The sequence below is a fragment of the Lagenorhynchus albirostris genome, chromosome 19 (genome assembly GCF_949774975.1).
Source record: "Lagenorhynchus albirostris chromosome 19, mLagAlb1.1, whole genome shotgun sequence".
Taxonomy (NCBI): Eukaryota; Metazoa; Chordata; class Mammalia; order Artiodactyla; family Delphinidae; genus Lagenorhynchus; species Lagenorhynchus albirostris.
Genome location: NC_083113.1, coordinates 7772975 through 7798937, shown reverse-complemented (window position 1 = coordinate 7798937; position 25963 = coordinate 7772975). Strand labels below are relative to the sequence as shown.

At 54.9% G+C, this 25963-nt stretch overlaps 1 protein-coding gene and 1 non-coding gene across 3 annotated transcripts; both read left to right on the top strand.

Annotated features, from left to right (window-relative positions):
• Positions 1 to 1237: 1237 nt before the first annotated feature.
• Positions 1238 to 25706, top strand: MYBPC2 (myosin binding protein C2). Of its 2 annotated transcripts, none has more exons than XM_060130965.1 (28): positions 1238 to 1380; positions 2474 to 2563; positions 3083 to 3169; positions 3319 to 3467; positions 3782 to 3899; positions 4719 to 4767; positions 4955 to 5014; positions 7161 to 7354; positions 7602 to 7734; positions 9911 to 10035; positions 10126 to 10231; positions 11706 to 11878; positions 13343 to 13508; positions 14585 to 14691; positions 14932 to 14961; positions 15157 to 15296; positions 16412 to 16571; positions 16661 to 16765; positions 17237 to 17425; positions 17876 to 18010; positions 19474 to 19641; positions 19797 to 19885; positions 19986 to 20181; positions 20439 to 20578; positions 21820 to 21979; positions 22342 to 22478; positions 24035 to 24221; positions 25583 to 25706. In XM_060130965.1, the coding sequence occupies exons 1-28, from the start codon at positions 1362 to 1364 to the stop codon at positions 25591 to 25593; spliced, it is 3423 nt and encodes a 1140-aa protein (XP_059986948.1). In that variant the 5' UTR covers positions 1238 to 1361; the 3' UTR covers positions 25594 to 25706. The 2 variants fall into 2 exon arrangements, with proteins under 2 accessions (XP_059986948.1, XP_059986949.1); XM_060130966.1 differs by having other exon boundaries at positions 1252 to 1380; positions 2495 to 2563.
• On the top strand, positions 8010 to 8082 carry TRNAG-UCC (transfer RNA glycine (anticodon UCC)). Its single transcript has one exon. It is a non-coding gene; the product is annotated as a tRNA-Gly (tRNA).
• Positions 25707 to 25963: the final 257 nt, after the last annotated feature.

Sequence of the window (25963 nt, the reverse complement as noted above, 5' to 3'; positions counted from 1 at the left end):
GCTGGATAAGGCCCGCGGGTAGCGAGCGAGGCTCCCAGCTCTCCAGGCGCTCCACCAACCTGCTGGGCCCGCAGGAGCCGCGCAGCAGTCTGCCTGGCAACCCATGACGTCACAAGGGGCTGCCTTCGGGTTGGCTCCGCGCTTGGTGGAGGCGGGGAATTTTCCAGCTCTTAGGGGGTTTTGGAAAAGAATGGTGTGAGTGGGGGGGTGGGGGGGTTGGCGATGGGCAGGAAGAAAACGGTGAGGGACTTGTCTTCAATAACACCGGGTCCTCCAGCCGGCGTTACTTCCCCGCCTGCCCTCCGCCTTAACTCCAAGCCACACCCACCTCGCCCTCCTCTCCGAAACATCTGGTGTCCTGGAGACCCTCTCCTCCCGCAATCCCCTCATCTCCTTCACCTCCCCGCACCCCCGCGTCCGGCCACCACTACCCCCATACGGAAAGCCACAGGCACCCCTGCCGGGAAGGGCGCCAATGTCTGGGCAGCCCTCCAGGGCCTTCCCGGTCTCCCCACCCGCCCCCGCTGGGGCACCCGCCCCCTCCCCCGCCTCCGGTGCCCGCCGCGCCCGCTCCGGGAACCATCGCGGGGAGCCCGCAGGGCGCGGTCCCACGAGGGGCCGCGGCCAATCCGGGGTCCCAGGTGGCCGGGGCCCCAAGCCATCATGTATGCCCACGCCCGGGGGTGGGACTCCGGAGTCCCCGACACTCAGTGCCCTCCCTGCGGGCACAGAGACCTCCCCCGCCTCCCCCGCGGCCATCCTGCCTACCCTGGGAAACCGGACCCTCCCTCCCGGCTCTGGTTTCCCGAAAACTCCTGACTTGCAGATACTAAGAATGGCTTTCTAGACCCTGTCTTCCCCACCATCCTCAACCCCCATGCCGGAGTTCTGGCTCAGAGCCCTCACCCACTTCAGACCCCAGTCCTTTACTGTCCCTCCGCCTAGGACCCAAGAGTCCAGGCCCTCATCCTTCTTTCTCTGGGACCCAAAAATCTGGACTCCAGGTCCCTTCTGCACCGGGACCCAGGAGTCCAGGCCCTCAGGCCCCCTTCCCTCAGACCCGGGAGTCACCCGCCTCTGGCACGTCCTCCCTCGGACCCAGGTGTCGGAACCCCAGCCCCTCCTCCCTGGGGACCTGGCATTCAGCCATCTCTCCTTGTCCAGCTGTTATTTCTCGCCCTTTCGAACACACAGGCGGAATGTGGGGCTGCAGGGGAGGGTGGGGAGGCGCGTCTGATGCCTCCCAGGGCCTCCTGGGAGTCTCGGGACTCCTTAAAGGGCTCCCCCCGGGGCCCACCTGTCCTCCTTAAGGCCCATCGGGACACAGCTGCGGTCAGAGGAGAGAGAGCAGGTCCGCCGACATGCCTGAGGAAAAACCAGGTGGATTTGGGGACTCCCTCCCTATGTGGAGACGCGATTCTGTTTTCTGAATGGGGACTGGGGGCTTCTCCCTCCATAGGGTTGGGAGAATGGGGTGCCTTCTCTGTGTGGGGAGGAGCTCCCTTCCTTGTGTGGGATAGGAGGGTCCCATACTTGTGTTAGGTGGGAGGGGGTTTCCCCTTCCCTGTGGGGTGGTAGGGGTTCCTTTCTCTGGGGAGTTGGGGGTTTATCTCTGGGTGCAGATGGAGATTCTCTGATTATGAATTTGTGTCCCTTTTTCTCGTTGAGGATGGGAGTCCTGTGGTTGTAGACTGCGGAATCTTTGCAGGGTGTTTGGGGTCCTCTACATTTGGGGATGGGGTCTTCTGGGAAGGGACCGGGGTCACTTCTCTGAGTGAGGATTGGGGTCTTTCGCTGCAGGGGAATGAGGTCCTCAATGTGCCTAGATATTAGAGGTTCAAGGTACAAGGTTGTACAAGGTTGAGGGGACCTCATTTCAATGGGAATTGGGGCTTCCCCATGTAGGAATTAGGGGACATTCTCCATATAGAGGCTGGTGAGCTTTTCTTCATGTGCAGTTTTGGGGCCCTTCTTTGAATGGGACTGGAGGCATTTCTTTACAGGGGGTTGGGGCTTTCTCTCTATGAGGCAGTGAACAGAGGAGACACAAGCCCCCAGGGAGGACCCCTCCTCCCGGGGTGTCCAGTCGGCTGGCACCAGACCAACCAGGCTGAGGGATGGTGGTCCAGCCCCTCGCTGCATCTGGGGCCCCAGCGGGCCAGGTGGCAGCAGGCAGGACGGGTGCAAGATGCTGTGGTCAGCAGGAGTATCCAGTTTCCAGCCCAGGGGAAGAGCTAATTATACCTCCAAGACCTAAAAGGTCAGAGCCTGGTGGCCTGGGTGGATGGGGCATGGCCCGCCTGGGGCAAGGAGAAACCGGATCTCACAGACTCTGGGATTAGAGATAAATTTACACCTGGACTGCTGGACTCCAGATTCCGAAGGAGGAGGGGCCCAGGGACCTGTACTCCTGGGTTCTGGAAGCGGAGAACGCTGAGCACGCGCTCAACTGTGAATATCTCCTGCCTCACAGCGGCCAAAAATGCCCCCGCAGGCAAAGATGCCACCAAACCGGCTCCCAAGGAAGCCCCGCCTCCAGAGGCTCTTGCAGAGCCCCCCAAAGGTGAGATGGTGTTCCAGAGGGCCGGGCAGAAGCTGGCCCCTCATCCCCCAGCCTCCGCTGGCCCCTCTGCACCTTCCCGCTCTCTCTCCTTTAGTCCACCCTCCCCACAGCTCCAGTGCTGACCGCCCTCCCCTGCTCACAGCCTTCCCTGGCTCCCCAGTGCCTCCAGGACAGAGCCTAGCCCCTCAGCCTGGCCTTCAAGCCCCCAGCAACTGGCTCATTCATCACCGAGTCCTGCCCAGCTCTGAATGCCCCAGTCTATCCTCTCCTACCCCAAAGCCCCATTTAAGACCATCCGGTTCACAGATGGGGAAACTGAGGCCCAAAGGGGCGGGGAACCTGGTCACGCAGCTACCTGCATGAAGCGTGGTCTCTCCCAGGTCAGGAGAAGCCACTGTGCCCCAAGGTCTTTGACTGCTGAGCAGAGGGTCCCTCATTCACTCTCAACCCCGCCCCCAAAGTGGCCTGCCGTCCCCTCCCTGGCCGGCCTTAGACCCCCTAATCCTGTCTCCTGAGCAGAAGCCCCACCTGAGGACCAGTCTCCCACCGCTGAGGAGCCCACCGGCATTTTCCTGAAGAAGCCAGCCTCTGTGTCGGTGGAGACTGGTGAGGGGTGTCTCGGGGAGGATCGGGTGGGGGCTGGGCTCCTGGGTCTGAGGGAGGCGGGGCTGGGGTCTCCCGGCTTCCTAGTCCTCTCCGTAGAGTCTTATGACTCCTGCCTGGCCATTCCCTCCCACCCCTCCACCCCCACCCAGGAAAGGATGCCGTGATCTTGGCCAAGTTGAACGGGAAAGAGCTGCCGGACAAACCAGCCATCAAGTGGTTCAAGGGGAAGTGGCTGGAGCTGGACAGCAAGAGTGGGGCCCGATTCTCCTTCAAGGAGTCCCACGACTCTGCCAGCAACGTGAGGACCCTGTGGGGACTCGAGGGCTTGTGGGCCAGGGCTGGAGGTCGTGTGGAGCTCCTTGGTAGGGGTTGTGCCGGGCAGGAGGGAAGAATGTTTGGGCCGGGGCAGGGTGCACCTGGGCACGGCGTGTGCGTGCCCAGAGAGCTCTCAGGGTCAGGGACGCAGGCTCCCAGAGGCCAAGATTGTCCAGGCATGGGAAGAGACAGCTGGCCCTTCCTGGGGGCACTCAGAGTTGTGAGGTGGGCTCTGGGGGAGGTGGGGTGGCACTGGGGGTCGGACATGTGCACCCATACCCCTGGCCTGGCCCCCAGGTATACTCCTTGGAGCTGCACATCGGGAAGGTGGTACTGGGTGACCGCGGCGATTACCGCCTCGAGGTCAAAGCCAAGGACATCTGCGACAGCTGTGCCTTCAAAATTGATGTGGAGGGTACGCTGGCGGGGGTGGGGACCGGGGGTCTTGGGTCTGGTTGGGGGGGATGGATCTGTCAGCCAGGTGTGGGGAGAGTATACTGATGTGGGGACAAGGCGGGCACAGGTTTTCGGAAGATGGAGCACAGAGGCAGCGGTCAGGTTGTTCAAAATAGGGGAGACGGTCTACCGGCTTAGAGGGTGAGGAGGTGTAGATTTGGGGGTGAAAAGGTTCAGGGTTTGGGGGTGTTCACGTGGAACTTAGGAGGTGAGTTATGTAGATTCCAGGGTCACAGTGTACAAGCTTGAGAAAGTGGCAGTAAGGGCTCGGGAAGTGAGGGTGTCCCAGGTTTTTTTTTGTTTTTTGGTTTTTTAAAGTATAATTTCCATTTTATTGTCTACTGTTTATTTCAGGGGAGTCTAAGGGTGGACAGGTTTAGGGTGAGGGTGTACAGGATTGATGGGAGGCTACACATATTTGGGAGCATGTGTATGGAACTCTGAGAGTGTACAGGTTTTGGGGCATCTGCAGCCCAGGATGTGTGGGGACTTAAACATGGAGGGCACAGGGAATGAGGCTGCCCAGCCCCGGGGAGAAGGGCCAGCCGGCCCAGGTGTGAGGGGGATACAGGCCGCTGAGAGAGGGTGGTGCATGGCAGCCAGGGAAATGCATCTACAAGCAGAGGGTGTCCAGGCCCAAGTGAGAGGGTGTGCTGGCCCAAGAGATGGAGGAAAAGGGGTCTGGGGGAGGTTGTGCAGGCCCGGGGTGGGCACTCTTGTTCTTAGATCAGGTCTTGCCTCCCAGCTCACCTTCCCTTCCCCCATTGCCTCTCCCCAGCGCCCTATCAGGACTCCGCTGGGCAGAGTCTAGAAAGCTTCAAGCGTTCGTAAGTGACCCTGGACCCTGGGGAGGGGCAGGAGTATGTCCTGGTGCCAAGGACCATGGGAGGGTGTCCCTTGGGAGGGGCAGCTGTGGGAGAAGGGGAGGATCAGGGAGGGCAAGGAGTGGGGACCCAGGGTGAGTCTGAGGGTCGGGACCTCCATGGGGTTCACACTCCCTCTCAATGGCCACAGGGGTGAAAAGATGCCGGAAGGCAAAGGTGAGCTGGATTTCAGCGGCCTGTTGCAGAAGAGGTGAGTCCACCCCGCCTGGCACAGAGAGGGGAGATGGGGCCTCAAGGAGGAGAAGGATGGTGGGTGAGGCCCCCCTGCCCCCCGTTGCTTCCGCACTGCCATCCCGGGACTCTGCCTCCCCTCCATCTACCCATTCCTTGCCCGCCCAGCCACCTGTCCATTCACCCATCCACCCATTCACCCACACCCCTACCCACAGCCCCACCCAACCAACAATCTGCCCATCACTTCTCCTACCTGCCCACCCTTTAACCCATCGTCCTCACATCCACTTTCCTGTCCACTCAGGCTCCAATTCACCTACTCATCCACCTGTTCACCCAACCAACCATCCATCCATCCACTTGTCCATTCACCCACCCACCAGGCTGTCCACTCATCCAGCCAGCCAGCCAGCTATTTATCCATCTACCCATCAACCCACCCACTCATCAGCCTGCCCACTCATCTATTCAGGCAACCAGCTACCTATTTATCCATCTACGAATCTACCCATCCACCTACCTGCCCACCGCCCATCCATCTGCCCACATATCCATTCATCTACCCGCCTCTTCCCACTTGTCCGTCCATGCATCGGCCATTACACTCAGCCACCCATTCATTAACCCATTCATTCATCCTTCACCCACCTACCGCATCATCCACTTCCCCATCTATTGAGGCACCCATCTATCCACGTTTCCACCAGCCATCTGTCTACCATGCATCCACCTTCCCATCTGCACCTGTATCTCTCTTTCAACTGAGTCCAACATCCCACCCATCTACTCATCCACCTACCCATCTAGCCAGGCTTTCCTCTGTCAACTGTTCACCTCTTCAACGGCACACCCATCCTCCCAGATAGCTCCCTGTTAGACTCATCTATATGAAGTTGCTATTCTGTAGGTAAAAAATGATTGAATACTGGCAATTTCATATTATTCTACATGATGCTTGTCCAATCACTCAGTTATTCATTATCTGCTGGTCCACGGATCCATCCTTCTAGTCACTCAACTATCTCCATAACCAAATCCCCAGAAACTCCATTTACTAATAGATTCATCTGTTTGTCTTTACCCAGCCAACCATCTTCCCAGGCATCTTCCATCAACATATTCACCCAACTGCTCACCCAGCCATCTGCCACCAACTCATCAATCCACCCACTTACCCAGCCATCCTCCATCAACCCATCCACCTGTCTTAATGCCACCCATCCCCTACCAACCTACCCATCCATTGACCCATTCATCCATCAACTTAGCCATCCATGGACCCCTCCACCCATTTACCAGTTCCCCACCTAATGCTCTGTACATCAATCCAGATATTCATATGTCCCCCAAATTCACCCACGCATCTATCCTTCTTTTGTTCCCTCCCCTTCCTTCCTTCTTTCCAGAGATTCACTCTCTCTCACTCATCAAACATCTTCTGAGGCCTCCCGTCTACCAGGCCCTGATGAGGGGACAGGGAGAAGTTTGACTGGTTCCCTGACACTGAGTCGCTCATTGCCTTGGGAAGATGGGTCTGATCCAGCAGACACAGACACAGACCACGACTGTTTAGTGTGGTCAGAGAGAAGGTCCCACGAGGGCCTCGTGAGAGCTCAGAGTGAGGGCAACTGAGGTGCTGGCAGGACAGGGGGTGCCTCATGGAGGAGGGAACTTCGGTACTAGCATTTGTAGGATTGAAGAGCAGGTGGAGATGGGTCATCCAGGCAGGGACAGACGTTGTGCAAAGGCTGGGATGCAGGAGCGAGCCCAGAGTGCTCAGGAAAAGGCAAGTAGGGTGGTTTGGATAGCTGTGGGAGTGTGATGGGACAGAGGGCGAGGTTGTGATTTCGAGGCTGAGTGGCTGGGGTTTCCTCCTGAGGGCAAGGGGGAGCTATGGAGGAGTTTTGAGCAGGGAAGGGGTGGCATCTGATGTGGGGGTCAGAAATAGCCCTCTGGGGCCAAGTGGAGAACCGACTGGAGGTGAAGAGATGAGATGAGGTCAGGAGGCCAGGGAGGAGGCTGGAGCAATGGTTCAGGTGGGACAGGATAAGGAATAACAGACCCAGAGAGAGAAAGTGACACAGCAAGTGAGTGGAGAAGGCAGAGGGAGACCCTCACCTCCTCACTCCCTGGTGGCCCCGGCCTGTTCTCTCCACCTTCAGGCAGGTGGTTGAGGAGGAGAAGAGAAAGAAGAAAGATGACGATGATCTAGGCATCCCGCCTGAGATTTGGGAGCTCCTGAAAGGGGCAAAGAAGAGCGAGTATGAGAGGATTGCCTTCCAGTATGGCATCACTGACCTCCGGGGCATGCTGAAGCGACTCAAGAAGGCCAAGGTCGAGGTCAAGAAGAGTGCAGGTCAGTGCTGGTCTGAGGGGAGACGGGCCCTGCCCATAGGGACTCCAGCACCATAGGTATCTGATGTTTGGACCCTGGACTTATCTTTTGGAGGTCCTAATCTGAGGAGTAATAGAGATGCCAGTTCTCAGGGGCCTCCAAGTTCACAGGAGGCTCTCTGACCTTGGTGGTCTGGGGAGGGAGACTTGACAGCTCAGGACAGTGAGAACCTCTCAGCTCCATCCCGCTTGCATCCCTCAATCTCCAGCCTTCACGAAGAAGCTGGATCCAGCCTACCAAGTGGACAAAGGCAACAAGATCAAGTTGGTGGTAGAGATTAGCGACCCAGACCTTCCCCTCAAGTGGTTCAAGAACGGTCAAGAAATCAAACCAAGTAGCAAGTATGTGAGAGGGGCAGTCCCCGGGTTGGGGGTATCCAAGTCCCAGAGAGGGAGTCCAGAAATAAGGCTGGCCACTCTTAACCCAGAAAGGGCACTCCCTCATCCATATGAAAAGTGCAAATACCTCGGTAGAAAAACAGACAAAGGCGATGAAGAACAGGAATTCAGTTAGAAGAAACCCAAGTAGCTAATTCACTAAGTACATATTCAACCTTGCAAACACAACCACCACCACCACTAATAATAACGCAAGTCAAAACAACGGTCTTGGGACTTCCCTGGTGGCCCAGTGGTTAAGACTCTGCACTTCCAATGCAGGAGGCCCGGGTTCGATCCCCGGTCAGGGAACTAAGATCCCGCATGCCACAGCTAAGACCCGGCGCAGCCAAATAAATAAATAAAATAAATATTAACAAACAAACAAACAAACAAAAACCCCACCAACGGTCTTTCTGCTCTCCAAATGGGCAAAAACTTTACAAAATGATAAAATCTGGACTCCCCTGGCAGTCCAGTGGTTAAGACGCAGCGCATCCACCGCAGGGGGCGCGGGTTCGATCCCTGGTTGTGGAACTGAGATCCCCATGTGCCTCATGCCGGGGTGCAGCCCCCCCCCCCAAAAAAAAGGATAAAACCTAGTGCTGGAGAAGACATAGGGAAATAGGTCCACATGTTATTGGTGGGAATGTAAATTGGCAAATCTCCAAAAGGGCAGTGTATTCTAAAGCCTTTATCTGTTTTTAAAATATTTCTTCATTTTGGCTGTGCCAGGTCTTAGTTGCGGCATGTGGGATCTAGTTCCCCGACCAGGGATCGAACCCAGGCCCCCTGCATTGGGAGAGCGGAGTCTCACCCGCTGGACCACCAGGGAAGTCCCCCCAAAGCCTTTAGATCGTGCAAGCCTAGGTATTTATCGTAAGGGCACGATCATGGTTATGCGTATTTAGCTGCAAGGATGTTCACTGGAACATTTGCTGCTGTAGCAAAAAGTCAAATAGCCAAAACATACAATTCCATGTTAAGGTGCTGTGCAGTCACTAAAAAAGATATTCTAAAATTTATACTAACATGGGAAGCTGTTCAAGATTAGTGTTATGTTGTTATGAAGCAGAAACTAACACACCATTGTAAAGCAATTATACTCCAATAAAGATGTAAAAAAAGAAAAAAAACAGATTAGTGTTATGTGCAGAAGCACAGTGCTCATCTCTGCTTCACAAAATGTTAATCTACACGTAGATTAGATACAAAAAGATTGGAAAGAGAGAGGCCAAAATATTTGTAGCTGTTATCTCTTGATGATACAATTATGGATGGGTTCTATTTTTATTATTTTCCCCTTGGCTGTGTTTTCCAAATTTCTCATCACGAGCATTTTGGATAAGATAAAAATTATGTTAATTAAGTTACAGGTTAGGCTTCCCTGGTGGCGCAGTGGTTGAGAGTCCGCCTGCCGATGCAGGGGACACGGGTTCGTGCCCCGGTCCGGGAAGATCCCACATGCCGCGGAGCGGCTGGGCCCGTGGGCCGTGGCCGCTGGGCCTGCGCGTCCGGAGCCTGTGCTCCGCAACGGGAGGGGCCCCAGCAGTGAGAGGCCCGCGTACCGCAAAAAAACAAAACAAAACAAAACAAAAGATACAGGTTAAGTTGCTGTAACAGAGTCCCCAGAACATATTAATTTAGAGAGAAAGATATTTCTGGCGGATTGAGCTAGACGCAGGTTCCATATTTTTTGGCTACACCATTTCTTGTGGTGGTGTCCTCATCTGCATGATTGAAGCGGGTCATGGGCACATCTGTGTCTATCAGACAGGAAGCTGGAAGGAGAGAGAAGTCTAGAACAAGCACCGCAGAATTACAGATGACCTTGCAGTTATGCCATCACATCCATTCACATTCCGTTGGTCCGAGCTCAGTGGTGCGGCCCGCCGAGCCACAAAGGAGGCTGGGAAATGTAGTTGTCTAGGTGGGTCGCTGTGTGTCCCTGCTAAATGGAAGAAGACGGATATGGGTGGACGGTCAGTATTTCTGCTGTGGTTACGTAAATACTAGAACTTGGACCGTCGATCTCCTCCCACACAATTTGGCTCTGAGAGGGAGTGGCCTGTCCTGAGGATAGGTGGGTGGACGCAGAGTCTCCCCCGTGCCCTGGCTTGAGCTGAGACTTCTGTGTCAGGCACGTGTTTGAGAATGTTGGTAAGAAGCGAATTCTCACCATCAACAAGTGTGCGCTGGCGGACGATGCTGCTTATGAGGTCGTCGTCAAAGATGAGAAGTGTTTCACTGAGGTCTTCGTCAGAGGTGAGGCCGGGATTTAGGCGTGAGCTTGGGGAGTGGGGCTCTGGAGGGGATCCTGAACCTACTGACCTCCTGTCGCCCTGCGCCCCACAGAACCCCCAGTCTTGATTGTCACACCCCTCGAGGACCAGCAGGTGTTTGTGGGCGACCGGGTAGAAATGGCAGTGGAGGTGTCAGAAGAGGGTGCCCAAGTCATGTGGTAAGTGACCCTTGACCCCTGATCTCCATACAGATGCCCACAGTGTCTTTGTCTCAGTCTTGATCTTTAGGACCTCTCTCTTTTTTTTTTTTTTAAATTCAATTTTATTAATTTATTTTTGGCTGCATTGGGTCTTCGTTGCTGCGCGCGGGCTTTCTTTAGTTGAGGCGAGCAGGGGCTACTCTTCCTTGCAGTGCGCGGGCTTCTCACTGCCCTGGCTTCTCTTGTCACGGAACACGGGCTCTAGGCCCGCGGGCTTCAGTAGTTGTGGGGCACAGGCTCAGTAGTTGTAGTGCACGGGCTTAGTTGCTCCGCGGCATGTGGGATCTTCCAGGACCAGGGCTCGAGCCCGTGTCCCCTGCATTGGCAGGCGGATTCTTAACCACTGAGCCACCAGGGAAGCCCCAGGACCTCTCTTGAAAATTTCAGACTTTTAACCGATAGTTTCCAGGAGACCTCAGCCTTTCTCTATAAATCCTGATCCTCACCCATGACCTCTTTCTGAAACTTCTGACCTCTCCCCATCCCATCCTCTTCCAGGTCTTTTTCCTGATCCCTGCTATTTCTGATTCTTTAAGTTATTTATTCACCCATTCAACCAATTATCCATGCTTTGACTATTCATTCATGTATCCATCCATCCATCTCCCCAGCCCCCAATCCATCCATCCATCATCTCCCCATCCATCCCATTGATTCATCCATCCATCCACCCACCCGTCCACCCACTCACCCATCTACCCATCCATTCGTCCATTCTTACATCTATTCCCCCTCCAACGAGTCTTTATTGAGCACCTGTTGTGTGTATTGGAGAGAAAATGGAGAGAATATATATTAACATGGCACCTGCCCTTGTGGAGTTTATGATCTGGCCAACTGCTGGGGTGGAGTGTGTGTGTGCTGGAGACAGAAACAGGCATTAATAAAGTCATCACACAAATAAATATCAAAGTTTTATTTTGACAAATATTGATATTGCAGAGGATCAATAACTGATGCTATAACCACTTTTTAATAGGAGAAAAGGACTCAGGAGGTCAGGGAAAGCTTCCTGGAGGAGGTGACGATTGAGATGAGGTTCGAATGATGAGGAGGTAGAAGTGAAGTGGGAGGACTGGACCAAGCAGGGAAGCACCATTTACTGAGGCCACAATATTTGACATCTCTCTGTGACCCCGAACTTCCTCCATGTTCTGACCTCTCCCCATGACCCTTTATTTGTGTCTCCTGACCTCCAACTGAGACCTGTGGCCTGTCACCTCTTCTTCCTCTTTTTCTCCCCAACCCCCACCTGTGATCCATCCATTCTAGACACCTCTGTCAACCTTTGTCTCTCCTCCTTTGCGTGATCTCCCTTCTGACTCCTGATTCCTGCTCAGGACTGTCTGTCTGGCCCCTCACTCACCTCTGACATCCAGACTCCAGCCTAAGCGGGCCCCTCACTCCCCCCCTTCCTGTCCCCTCCACCCAGGACAAAAGATGGCGTGGAACTGACGCGGGAGGATTCCTTCAAGTCCATGTACCGCTTCAAGAAGGATGGGAAGCGTCACATCCTCATCTACTCGGATGTGACCCTGGCAGATAGTGGTCACTACCAGGTCATGACCAACGGCGGCCAGTGTGAGGCGGAGCTCATCGTGGAAGGTAGGGGGCCTCCCGGTGGGGCAGGGAGCCGCATTGCGCATGCTTCAACGTGCCACTCGAAGTTGCCCAAGCCCCAAATCTTGGAGCTGTCCCTGACTCCTTCTTTGCCTCATACCCTACATTTGATTCACCAGCAAATCCCGGTGGCTCCACCTTCAAAGGATATCCTGAATCTCACCACTTCTCTCCACCTCCATTGCCCTCACCTGGCCCAGGTCTCCATCCCCCCCCCCCTCATAGCCTGGACTGTGGCAATAGTCTCTTCACTGCTCTCTCTGTTTCTACACTTGCGCCTCAACCCTGACTCCAGTCAGAGTGATCCTTGTAAAATGTCAGGTGGTGAAAACTGAACACATTCTGTGGTCTAGTTCACAGGACTGGACCCATGTCGGTTTCCTGGTTTGGATAGTGGACTACAGTTACGAGAGATGTCACCACTGGGGGGAGCCGGGTGAAGGGTACATGGGACTCTATGTGCTATTCCCCCCCCCCTTTTTTTCTATGTGCTATTTTTACAAACTTCTGTGAGTCTCTAATATTTTCAATATAAAAAGTAAAAAAAAAAAAAAAAAAAAAAAGCCCGAGTCATTAATAGGCCAGATAAATGATGGTAGTTCCCTCTGTAGCCATAAAAAAGGACAAGTTTTAGTTAGTGATTTGGAAGGGTTTCCGAGATGTATTGTTAGGTGAAGAAGCAAATATGCCACTATTTGTATGGAGGGGAAAGAGAGGAAGCAAGGGAAGGAGGGAGGGAGGAAGGAAGGAAAGAAGGAAAGAAAGAAAGGAAGGAAGAAAGAGAAAGAAAGAAGGGAATGAACTGTGTGTACATCTTTGCTTTTCTGGCTATGAACTGGCTATAGTGTCTTTGGAGAAGGGATCAAGACCGGTACGATTGGAAGTGGGTGGGTGAGAGATTTCCCGCTCTATATCTACATCCTCTTATCATTTTATTTTTAAGCCATACAAGTGCATTGTTTTAAAAAAATTTAAAAAATTAAAAAGAAAATGTAAGTCAGATCGCAGCCATGTTCCCAACACCCTCCAGCAGTTTCCACCTCACTCGGAGTCAATGCAAAGTGCTCTCCATGGCCCACGGGATGTGTCCTGCCTGTGCCGTCTCCCATGTCTGCTTTGCTCCCTCCGCACCAGCCTGCTGGCTGTTTCCCAAACCAACAAGCCTGCTTTCCACTGCAGGGCCTTTGCACATGCTGTGCCCTCTACCTGGGAGCCTTCTGCGGCCTCCCTGCCATCCCTCAGGCCTCATCGCTCCCTCTAGTTATTGGTTTGTGTGTTTCCCATTCACTGTCTGTCTCCCCACTAGAACGTGAGCTCACGAGGCCCACAGATTGTTTCACGGCCAGAATCCCAAGAACCTGGGACACTGCTTGGCCCATAATGGGTGTTCGCCAGTCTTTGTGGACTGCCCGCAGTTTGATGGCCCCATCTCCTTCCCTCCCCATCCAGAAAAACAGCTGGAGGTCCTGCAGGACATCGCAGATGTGACGGTGAAGGCCTCAGAACAGGCCATGTTCAAGTGTGAGGTGTCCGATGAGAAGGTCACGGGCAAGTGGTACAAGAATGGGGTCGAGGTGCGGCCCAGCAAGAGGATCACCATGTCCCACATTGGGAGGTGCGGAGTGGACTGCGGACGTGGTCTGCAGACTTTGTGGTTTAAAAGAACAAGGGTTTAGGGAATTCCCTGGCGGTCCAGTGGTTAGGACTCTGTCCTCACTGCCATGGCCTGGGTTCAATCCCCGGTCGGGGAACTAAGGTCCCACAAACCATGCAGGACTGTGAAAAAACAAAACAAACGACAACAATAGAACACAAGGGTTTATTTCATTGTGAGTCTCAGGGTTGGTGGGAGGCTGGCTGATCTCAGATGGCCGTCTTCCTGGGCTCCCTCAGGCCCTCATCTGGGTCAACTGGGCTGCCTCCACTCTGGTTCGTGGGACGTCTCATTCCCCAGGAGGCTGGTCCTGACATATTCACGTGGCCAACACAGGTGTCCCGAGAGAGAGCAGAAGCGAAGAGGGCCTCTGAGGGCTGGGCTGGGCGCTGTCCCAGTGTCACTTCCACTATATCCTATGGGGCAAAGGAGGTCACAGGCGGCAAGGTCTCCTTGCAAGGGTCACGGCTACAGGACAGGAAACTTGTGACTATATTTGCAAACAGTCAATTTTGGCGGGGAGGCCATCTAGCTAGGGAAACGGGGCTGGAATTCAAAGTGTAGCACGTGGACACCTGAGATAAACACCTGGTAATCTGCAGAATGCCGAGAACCACTGTGATGCCAGCAGAACATCGTGCCCCTGTGGATTTCCTGATAATAGCTCTTGGCAGACGTAGACTTTTTCTGGGTTCTGTGTGAGGCCCCTGCCTGCTGATGGTGTCAGTAATGCTGAGAACTAATCTTAATGCTTTACAGCGCACTTACCAGGTGCCAGGGAGTCTTCTAAATGCCTTACAACAACCCCCTTGTAGATTGTGAACATTACCTCTATTTTATAGATGAAGAAACGGAGGCACAGAGAGGTTAAGTGACTTGCCCGAGGTCACACAGCTAGTAAGGGGCAGAGCGAGATTTGGGTCCAGGCACTAGCATTGCATTGAGCGCGGGGATCGCATGGCGGCGCGTGTGTCTCCGCGGTGGTCCCCAGGGCGACCTGGCCTGACCTTTGCCCTGCACCCCCCCACTCCCCCTAGATTCCACAGATTGACGATTGACGATGTTCGCCCTGAGGATGAGGGAGACTACACGTTTGTGCCCGACGGCTATGCCCTGTCCCTCTCGGCCACACTCAACTTCCTGGGTGAGGATACCTCCTTGTCTCCCCCCTGGGTGCCCTAGCACCCGCCCTTCCAGACCCCAACCCCCTTCAGGATTAAGTTTCCCTAACTGTACGCTGGGGGTGACAGCAGGTGCTTGTGGGAGGAGGGACAGTCATGGGCCTGAATCCACCTCCCCGCCCCTCAGGTCCCAGGGTGATGGGGTGTGAGGGGGGGGATCAGGGGCCCCATAGACCTAACCATCAGTCTTCTTTGTCCTCCAGAAATCACGGTGGAGTACGTCCCCAAGCAAGGTAGGGACCAGAGGCTGCTGTGGTCCTCAGGCTGGGGGCCTGGACTCCTGGCTCTGAGGGCAGAGGGGCAGGGGACCTGGACCGCTGGTTCTCTGTGGCTGTTGGAAGCCAGCTTCTCAGGAGATCCTCTGGAGGGGATGGGGAGGGCCCAGCTGCCCACTCCCAAGTTCCCCAGCATCTCTCCTCTGCCACCAGAGCCACCAAAGATCCACCTGGACTTCTCGGGCAAGACCTCGGAAAACACAATTGTGGTCGTGGCTGGAAACAAGCTGAGGCTGGACGTGTCCATCACAGGGGAGCCCCCTCCTGTCGCCACCTGGATGAAGGAGGATGAGGTAGGTGGAGCTTCCCCTGTGCCCTGACTTCTCCCTCTCAGCTCTGCTGGGGGACTTTAGGCAAGCTGGTTTCCCTCTCTGAGCTTCAGTTTCATTGTCTGTAAAATGAGGAATTTGATTCCTTCTTCAGAGGGTTGTTTTGAAGATTGGAGATTATGTTTGTTCGCCACATGGTTCTGGCCTAGCACGTGATGAGTGCTCCAACCATTCATCCATCCACCCATCCATCCATCCATGAACCCATTAATCAGTCAATCAGTCCTGCCATCCATTAGTTCATCCATCTAACCATCTTTCCATTCATCAGTTCATTGATTGATTAATGAATTCATCTAGTAATTAATCCATTTGTCCATTTATCCATGAATCAATCCACTTATCCATCCATCCATCCAACAAATATTTTCATCTTGTATGTTCCAGGCCCTGAAACAGTTCAATTTTTCTTCTCTCCTCTGGGCTTCCGTTTCCTCTTCTGTAAAACGGATAGACTTGACTCAGTCTTCATTCATTCCTTCACTCAGCAAACACCCCCTGATGTTTCCTGTATGTCAGGCTCTTGCATAGGCATTGAGGATACAACCATGAATCAGATGCAGCCCCTACCTTCCTGGAGCCTTCACTTTTGGAGAGAGGCAGACACGTGCCCAAACAGTCACAGTTCAGGGTGATCAGGGCTGAGAGAAAGGGAGGTACCAGAAGCTATGAGGATTCTGTCATAGCAGTCAGAGTGGGCTGTCACTTTCAGCTGAGGGCAGCCAGGAGTGCTTTCCGGAAGAGGCGACTTCTGGGTGGGTTCTAAAGGATGGGTAACGGTATAGCAGAGAGAGAAGTGGGTCAGGGCATTGCATGCCTTGGGGATCAGCTTTGCAAACTCTTGGGGATGAGACAGCCTGGCGTTTTTAATGAAGGGTGGTGTTTGGAAGGCAAGGAGGGCAGTGGCAGGGGGGTGATGAGGCTGGGGGCAGACCCAGCAGGTCCACTTGTGCTGGGTCCACAGCCTGTGTATTGTGTGGTCACGGGGAGCCATTGGAGACTGTTGGGCAGGGGAGGGGTGGAGGCCGGTCTGGGTCTTGAGAGAGGTAGAAAAAGGCCACCTGGTGGGCTGTGTTCAGGTGTTCTCAAGCACTGAGGGCAGGGTCCACATCGAGAAGCAGAAAGACACCAGCAGCTTCGTGATCGAGAGCACGGAGCGAGCTGACGAGGGCCGCTACACCATCAAGGTCACCAACCCCGTCGGCGAGGACGTGGCCACCATCTTCCTGCGGGTTGTGGGTGAGCAGAGGGGAGCAAGGGGGCTGAGCCAGGGGGGGTTCCCCGAGGCCATGAGGTGTCCTCTGACCATCCTGCCTCCCCTTCCCCAGATGTCCCAGATCCCCCGGAGGCTGTGCGTGTCACATCGGTTGGAGAAGACTGGGCCACCCTAGTCTGGGAGCCACCCAAGTATGACGGGGGACAGATGGTCACCGGTGAGTGCCCGTGTGCCACAGTGCCCATGACCTCTGATGACCTCCCCGTCCCCTGACTTCTCCTTGACCTCCAAGAGTCCCTATAGCATCCTCAGTGACCACCCTCGGAAACTCGGTTTTCCATCTTCAATATCTCACAATCCCTTTTGCCTTCCCTATCATTCTTTACTCCCCAGCAACCTGGGAACCCTCACTTTGGCTAACAGCCTAGGATTTTCTGTGACTCCCTCCTTACGCCCTGATTCATGACCTCCTTACGCCCTGATTCATGACCTGTGGCCCTTCTTGATCCCTGGCCCCATGACGGGTAACCTCTGACTGCTCTGTGACCCTGAGATCAACTCAAGAGTCACGGCCTCAGACCTCTCAGAGTCATGTGACCTTTTGATGTGCCTTTGACTGCCCCAACTGACCTGGGACCCCAGGCCTCCCCATGACTTCCCACTTCTCTCTGCTTGCGGGGGCCTCCAGGGTACCTCCTGGAGCGGAAGAAGAAGGGCTCTCAGCACTGGATGAAGCTGAACTTCGAGGTCTTCACGGAGACCACCTATGAGTCCACCAATATGATCGAGGGCATCCTCTACGAGATGCGGGTCTTTGCTGTCAACGCCATTGGGGTCTCCCAGCCCAGCGGCAAAACCAAGCCCTTCATGCCTATTGGTGATGCCCCTCTGCACCCTCACCGAGCCCCCGTCCACCTCTGACCCATGGCCTGCCCGTCACTGATCTCTAACCCTACACCCTGGCCTTGACTCCCTTGACTCCGCTGACGTCTGTCCCCTCTCATCCAACAACTCAAGACATTGACCCCCCAGCCCCACGCATCCTCCTGACCTCTTCCTGACCCAGTACAACAGCCACCGACCTCTATGATCCTAGACTCCATGCTGTCCCCCGAATATGGCATTGACCTCTGACCTACCACACAGACCTATCCCTGCCCTTGGAGACCTCACGATTCCTTGAGATCTTGTTTTAATGACCCGTGATGCCACATCCTTGCTCCCTGACCTTTGGCCCACCATATTGATCCCTTTCCTGACCAGTGACTCCAGCTCTGACCCCTGAGCCCTCATTTACCCCACCTCCCCTTTCCCTGGATTCTTACAGCACCCACAAGTGAACCCCAGCACCTGACAGTGGAGGATGTGACGGACACCACCACCACCCTCAAGTGGCGGCCCCCAGATAGGATTGGGGCAGGTGGCATCGATGGGTACCTGGTGGAGTACTGCGTGGAAGGCTGTGAGTTACCCCGTCTGGCCTGGTGGGGGGCGGTGGCACACACAGAGTCCCAGAGGCCTGCAAATAGGGCAGTGCAGGGACAGATCTCTGCCATAGTGAACGGCCCTTCTGTCTGTGCCTGCCTGAATCCCTGGGATGGGATGGGTCAAGCCAGGCCCCCAGTGACCGGCTTGTCCTCTCTCCCTCCCCCTCTCCCTCCCCTACACCCATCCTCCACATAGTGATACCTTTTTATCCATCCATCCAAGTATTTATCTACTACCTATGTTGCTCCTCCTGTGTTCTATCTAGTTATCCATTCATCTACCCATCCAACCAATCTTTCATCCATCCATCCATCCATCCTTCCATCCATGTATCCTTCCTTCCTTCTTTTCCTTCCTTCTTTTTCACCTATTTCTCCCTCCCTCCCTCCCTTCTTTCCTTCTTTTTCTCCAGTTGCCCACCCAGTCATCCATCCAACCATCTCTCTATCCATCTGAAAATTTTTTGGATCATTTAACTATCCATCCATCCAGTAACATTGTTTTCATCCATGTATTTATCGCTTCACCACTATGTTTCTTCTCTCCCTCTCTTCTTTCCATCCATCCGTTTGCCTATATGACCATCCAACCGTCTAATTATGCATTGTTTCTCCATCTGTCTGTCCATCCACCTATCCGTATTTCCACATATCCCACTCTCAATCCTCCACGGAACAAACATGTATTGAGCACTGACTCCATGCCAGGCCCAGTGCCTCGGCTCTGGGGATATCTCAGACATGGTTCTCTCACTGGGGAGACAGACAAGATCATTTTGACACTGTATCCCAGGCTTTAAGTCAGACAATTGTGGGTTCCAATCCTGTCCCTTCACCTTGTAACTGTGTGACCTTGGGCAAACCTCTAAGCCTCAGTTTCCTCATCTAAAAATGGCGAAAGCAGTTTCCATTTTGACGGGATACAGTGATGACAGGATTTGGGGATGCATGTAAATGATGGAAGGGTGGTCTCTGGTCAATTTCTTCCTTTTCTCTTCCCAGCACTCTTTACCCAGTTCCTACCCTTGCCCACCCCTCCCCAATCTGTCTTTCAGAACCTATTATACTTTTGTTAAGAGTTCACCCTGTTGATTGTTGGTCTGACTCACACTGGTTCACCAACCCATGGCAATAGAACCAGGATGGAAAAGCACCCATTTGCAAGCAGGAAATCCGAGGAGCTGTCTGTAACTACCACCCCCAACCCCTTACCCTCTCTGAGCCTCAGTTTCCTCATCTCTAAAATGGGGATAACAGAATGGAGGCAGGAATTAATGCGCTAACATTAATTAGCTCCAACCTGGTAATAAGAAATGCTCAAGAAATGTCAGTTGCAGCTATTCACTGCGGTGGGGCCCTAGGCGCTGAAAGGACACAAACGGAGGGGCCCCTAGGAAGGTCTTGAAGGAAGATCCCCAGCCTCGCTCCTCTCTCCTAGCTGACGAGTGGATCCCTGCTAACACGGAACTGGTGGAGCGCTGTGGCTTCACTGTCAAGGACCTCCCCACGGGAGCCAGAATCACCTTCCGCGTCGTTGGGGTCAACATCGCGGGGCGCAGCCAGCCGGCCACCCTGGCCCAGCCGGTCACCATCCAGGAGATTGTGGGTGAGGACTCCTGACCCCCGACTCTGCTCTCCTAAAGACCAAGTCGGTGTCATCATTAGGGCCTCCCCCGACAACCTCATCGCCCCTGGTCTGTCTGTCCCTCCGTCGAGTCCCTCTGCCCGGCGCTGAGCCCCTCCCTGGGTTTGTGCCCTCAGAGCAACCCAAGATCCGGCTGCCCCGCCACCTCCGCCAGACTTACATCCGCAAAGTGGGGGAGCATATTAACCTCGTCATTCCCTTCCAGGTGCGTCGGGCTGGGGTCGGGGGTGGGGCAGGGGTGAGGGGTCAGCTTCTGCGGGCGAGACCCGGGCTAACCTCGCCGCCCGCCCCGCCTTCCCGCACAGGGAAAGCCGAGGCCGCAGGTGACGTGGACGAAGGGCGGGGCGCCCATAGACACCTCCCACGTGCTCGTGCGCACCAGCGACTTAGACACAGTGTTCTTCGTGCGCGAGGCTGCCCGCTCAGACTCCGGGGAGTACGAGCTCAGCGTGCAGATCGAGAACATGAAGGACACGGCCACCATCCACATTCGGGTCGTGGGTGCGCGGCCCGCAGGCGGCGGCGATGAGGGGGGAGGGGAGGAGATGGGCGGGGATGAGGAGGACCCAGGACAGGGGAAAGTGGAGAGACTGGGACCGGGGAGGGTGTGAGGTGGCAGTGGGTCAGAAGGGGAGGAAATGGGAGTGGGAAAAAGCCTAAGAGAGATCAGAGGGTGTGGGGATGGACAGGGGAGAGGAGGTGAGGCACTGGACGTTTAGGGATGCTTGGGATGACATAACACGCGCCCCATCTTCCAGAAAAGGCAGGGCCACCGGAGAACGTGATGGTGAAGGAGGTGTGGGGCACCAACGCGCTGGTGGAGTGGAAGCCCCCCAAGGATGACGGCAACAGTGAGATCACCGGGTATTTCGTCCAGAAGGCCGACAAGAAAACCATGGTGAGAGACTAGAGGGGCCCGGGGTGGAGTGGACTTGGGGGGAGAAAAGCTGGCCAGATTGTCAGAGCAGGTGTGTTGTTCCCATTTCCCAGCTGGGGAAACTGAGGCACCGGGAAATTTGGGAGAATGGGCCGGGACAGGGAGGAAAGCCTTTGGGCTGAGATTTGGTGCATAACAGATTTTCTTTTTCTTTTTTTTGGTGGTGCCGGGCGGCTTGAGGGATCTCATTTCCCCGACCAGGGATTGAACCCGGGCCCAGTAGTGAAAGCCTGGAATCCTAATCCCTAGGCCACCAGGGAACTCTTTAATAGGTTTTCTTTTTCTTTCTTTTGTATTGAGGTAAAATTCCTCTAGCCAAATTTCGCATTAACCGTTTTCAAGTGGCATTTCACACCTTCCCAGTGTTGTGCAGCCACCCCGTCTATTTAGTTCCAAGACATGTTCATCACCTCCAAAGGAAACCCCTCGTCCGTGGAGCAGCCACTGCCCTTTCCCTCCCACCCAGTCCCTGGCAACCCCCCATCTGCTTCCTGTCCCCGTGGACCGGCCCCTCCTGGACATTTCTTATGGACACAGTCACACACTCTGTGGCCCTTCTGTGTCTGGTTCGTTTCACTCAGCACCGTGTTTTCCAGGTTCATCCCCATTGTAGCAGGTATCCGTGCTTCAGTCCTTCTCATGGCTGAGTACTAGGCCTGTTTTTTGTTTGTTTTTTTTGCGGTACGCGGGCCTCTCACTGTTGCGGCCTCTCCCGTTGCGGAGCACAGGCTCCGGACGCGCAGGCTCAGCGGCCATGGCTCACGGGCCCAGCCGCTGCGTGGCACGTGGGATCTTCCCGGACCGGGGCACGAACCCGCGTCCCCTGCATCGGCAGGCGGACTCTCAACCACTGCGCCACCAGGGAAGCCCCTAGGCCCTGTTTTTTGGTTTGATTTTTGTTTTGGGCTGTGCAGTGCGGCTTGCAGGATCTTAGTTCCCCTACCAGGGATCGAACCTGTGTCCCCTGCAGTGGAAGCGTGGGGTCCTAACCACTGGACCGCCAGGGAATTCCCCTACCGGTCCCTGGTTTGAATGGACCATCTTTTGCTTGTCCATTCATCCACTGATGGGCACCTGGGTTGTTCCCACCTTCCGGCCATTGTGAACAGAGCTGCTGGGGAACGGTGGGTTTTATGAGCGAGGCGCCCGCTTGGGTCCGTGTCCCTGACTCTCCCGGCCCCTCCCCATCCCCCATGCCGTAGGAGTGGTTCAATGTCTACGAACACAACCGGCAAACCTCCTGCACCGTATCAGACCTCATCATGGGCAACGAATACTATTTCCGAGTTTACAGCGAGAACATCTGTGGGCTCAGTGACTCGCCTGGCGTCTCCAAGAACACGGCCTGCATCCTCAAGACAGGTATGGCTACTGCCACCGTTCCGAGGGGGCCAGTCCCAGTTCCCCCTCTCTCTCTGTTTTTTTTTTTTTTTTAAATTGGAGTGTAGTTGATTTACAATGTTGTGTTAGTTTCAGGTGTACAGCAAAGTGATTCAGTTATACATATACATATATCCGTTCTTTTTCAGAGTCTTTTCCCATATAGGTTATTACAGAATAGTGAGTAGCGCCCCCTGTGCTCTACAGTAGGTCCTTGTTGGTTATCTATTTTCGATATAGTCTCCCTCCCTGCACTCAGAGTTGATGGCAGCTGGTGCTGGAGGAGAAGTGGTCCGGGGACAGTGAAGACCAGTCCCCTTACAGGTGTATCACCCCTCTCCCAGGTGTCACCTTCAAACTGCCTGAGTACAAGGAGCATGACTTCCGAACGCCTCCCAAGTTCCTGACGCCTCTACCTGACCGGGTGGTCGTGGCTGGTTACGCTGCAGCTCTCAACTGCGCCGTCAGAGGCTACCCGAAGGTGCCGTGTGTGTGTGTGTGTGTGTGTGTGTGTGTGTGTGTGTGTGTGTGTGTGTGTGTGTGTGTGTGTGTGTGTGTGTGTGTGTGTGCGCGCACGCACGTAGTGTGTGTAATGTGTAACCCTGTAGGGAATTCATCATCGAGGTGAAGCCCCATTGCCTGCCCGCCACACGGGCTCTTCCTCCCTGAGTTCTCTCTCTGCTCCTGGGATTTGCTCACTTTTAACCCACTTCCTGTCTCTCTGCTCTAACCAGAGCCCAAGTCTCAGCTCACTACACTGACTTCCCTCAAAAACAGAAACCTTTGGGGCGGAGGGGGTCTAAACCTGCAAGCCTCCTTGGCGTCTTCCTGCCCTGTCTGGTTTCCAGACTACTGTCTGGGAATGTGGACACTTGCAACCTTGAACTCCAAGGACCCACCTAGACCAGCGGCTGGCAAACTACGGCCCTCGGGCCAAATCCGCCTGCCACCGGTTTCTCTGAGATATTTTTTTTTTTGGCTGTGCCACGTGGCTTGTGGGATCTTAGTTCCCCGACCAGGGATTGAACCCGGGCCCTGGCAGTGAAAGCGCTGAGTCCAAACCACTGGACCGCCAGGGGATAAATAATTTTTAAAACGGTTTTTTCTTTTTCTGTTTTGTTATCTTGCTTTCACGTTAATGGTTTGTGTGTGGTCCATGACCCAGAGACCACAGAGCCCCAAAAGCCTAAAATATTGACTGCCTGGCCCTTTTGACACATTTTGCCAACTTTTAGCGTCAGCTGCTGTAGGCATCCCGTGGATTCTTTCCTTCACCTCCGCCATCACCGCTGTCTACTGCTTTATTCACTAACTCCATCCATTCATTCATTCCGCTCATTTCCCTACCAATCCATTCATTTATTCAGCTCATTCATTTGCTTCATTTATTACATCATTCATTCATTCATTCAACACACGTTTTCAGAGGCTTTCTATGTGCCGGTGATTTGAACAAGGAGTTCCCGTATGTTGGGGGAGACCGCCATGCATCCGAAGTCACACAAATGACTATAAAATTATAAAGGGTGGCGAGTGTGCTAGGGAAATGCAGGCAGTTGTGAGAGTGTAAAGTAGGGCATTCCTGTTCCAGTCTAGGACCCGGGAAGTGACAGGGGAACTGAGACCTGAAAGATAGGCAGGCACTGGTTAGGTGAAAAGAGGAGGGGAGAGCAGTATTGGAAGAGGCAAGAGCCAGCGCCAAGGTCCTGAGGTGGGAGCCTGTCTGGTCTGTTTGAGGGACAGTGAGGCAGCCCGTGTGGGCGGAGCAGATGGAAGGAAGGGGTGGGAAGTGAGGGCAGAGGAGTAATGGGGCCAAATCATGCAGGGCCCTATGGGCCACCACAAGGGGTGGGCTCTTCCTCTTACTGAAGAGGAGACTGAGGGTCAGAGAGGAGAAGTGACTCGTCCAAGGTCAGCCAGTCAAAATTAGGAGGTGGCACAGCCAGAAGGAGAACCCAAATCTGCCTCCCAAGGCCCACTTTGCTATCTCCCAGGGTACCCTCTGTCACATGGCTTCCTCTCCACTCTCCTCAACAGCCCAAGGTGGTCTGGATGAAGAACAAGATGGAAATCAGCGGAGATCCCAGGTTCCTGACGAACAACTACCTGGGGGTCCTGACGCTGAACATCCGCCGCCCGTCCTCCTTCGACTCGGGGACTTACTCGTGTCTGGCCGTCAACGAGCTGGGGGAGGCCCTGGCCGAGTGCAAGCTGGAAGTCCGAAGTGAGCGTGGGGCGGCCCCCAGTGCACCCCTGCCGACCCTCATCCACTCCCTTTACCAAGCTAACGGGAGGCCCGTGCTGAGCAGGGCTGAGACCAGAGCCTAGGCAGACGCGGGCCCCCTGGGAGTGTGATTGGGAAGCGATTCAGACCCCAGCAGGATGTTTCAGGGTGACACGTGGGGGAGGGAAGGCAGCACAGGGTGTTGTAGGGGTGGGGGAGGGAGAGCGCCTGACCCAGCCCGGGCAGGAGTCTGAGGTTTTCCAAAGGAGCTGAGGGACAAATAAGAGGTGAATGAGGGCGAGAAGAACTTAGCAAATGATCGCTAAGGCTTCCAGTGTGCCTGGGGAGGTGTGTGGCACAGCACTGAAAGCAACATGGGTAGTGGCAGAGGACGGGGGGCTGTGGGAGCCCCGAAAAATGAGCCCCCTCCAAAGTCTGTCCCTGTCCCCCTCCTGTCCCCACCTCTCTGCCCCACAGCCGCAGCCTCATCTGTCCTCCTTCCTGAATCCTGCGCCAGCCTCCTCTCGGGCCTCAGGGCCTCCAGTCTCTCTCTCCGGTTCCACCTCCGGGCCCTAGAGGGTGCCTGGCCCATATCCACAGTTGACCTGCTCACAGGGCTCCCCAGCAGCCCCGGGACCCTTCATCCTGGGGTCATGGTCCTGCCTCTGCCACCCCCAGCCCCTCTCCAGCCTCAAGCGCCCCCATTTTCCAGCCACACTGAGCAGTTGGCGGTTGGACAAACTGGTTGTGCCTCTCCTGCCCCTGGGACTTTGCACGTGCTTTTCCCTCTACCCAGAATGCTCTTCCTTGCATCCTCCGCCTTGGGCTTCAGTCCAGCAAGCATCCACCAGCCGAGACTCGTGGGGAGGCCGCTAAGCAAGTCCCTCAGAGGCGACTGACGTTCATAGGGGCTTCCAGAGTCCCTCCCTGGCTCTGACGACAGCCCAGTAGACAGAAGGGGCTGCAGACCCTTAGCAAAGCGTCCAGAGGGATCACTCCAAGCACCTCCTGCCTGTCATTCCGAGGCGCTGAGCTGCCAGGCCGACCTGTTGATAATTCCTAGGGTTCTGCCGTCCCCCTTATCAACTATTGAATCCGTTCAGAAATATCCCTACTTCAGGATTCCAGTGACGGCTGGTCTCCAGCAGCTGCTCTGTAATCAGAATGTCCCAGTTTGGGGTTCAAAACTACAGGAATCAGGGCTCTATGGAGTTGGGTTGACCAGGTGCCGAGCTAGGTGATGAAGGGAAAACCTGCTCCCCGTGCTGGTCAAGTGAATCCAGCGGGCACAGGCCCGGGGGCAGGGGCGGGTGGTGGTGGGACAAGCATTTTTACCACCCTTTTCTGTTTTCCCCCCACAGTGCCGCAGTGAAGCGCTCTCTCCCACCTGCCAAGATAATTGGCTGCTGAGTCCTAACCCAGACCTCCCCCAACACGTTTCCCTTTCCCGAGTTATCAATGAGAAGATCATAGTCTTGTCTTGGACTCCCATATGTCTGTCCTTCTTGAGTCTGTAGCTCCGCCTTCCTCCTCCTGTAGGGCTTAGTCACCTGGGGCTGGGTGATGGGGACAGCCAGGTTGGAATGGCAACCACGATGAGGCAGCCCTGATGAAACAGACCGCATTGAGGCCGCCATCTTGGAACAGCCACTTTAGCGAGGCTACCGCGTTGCCATGGCAACTACAAAATCACGGGTGGACCTGACACCCTGTGGAGGCAGCCCTGTTAGCCGAGCTACTGG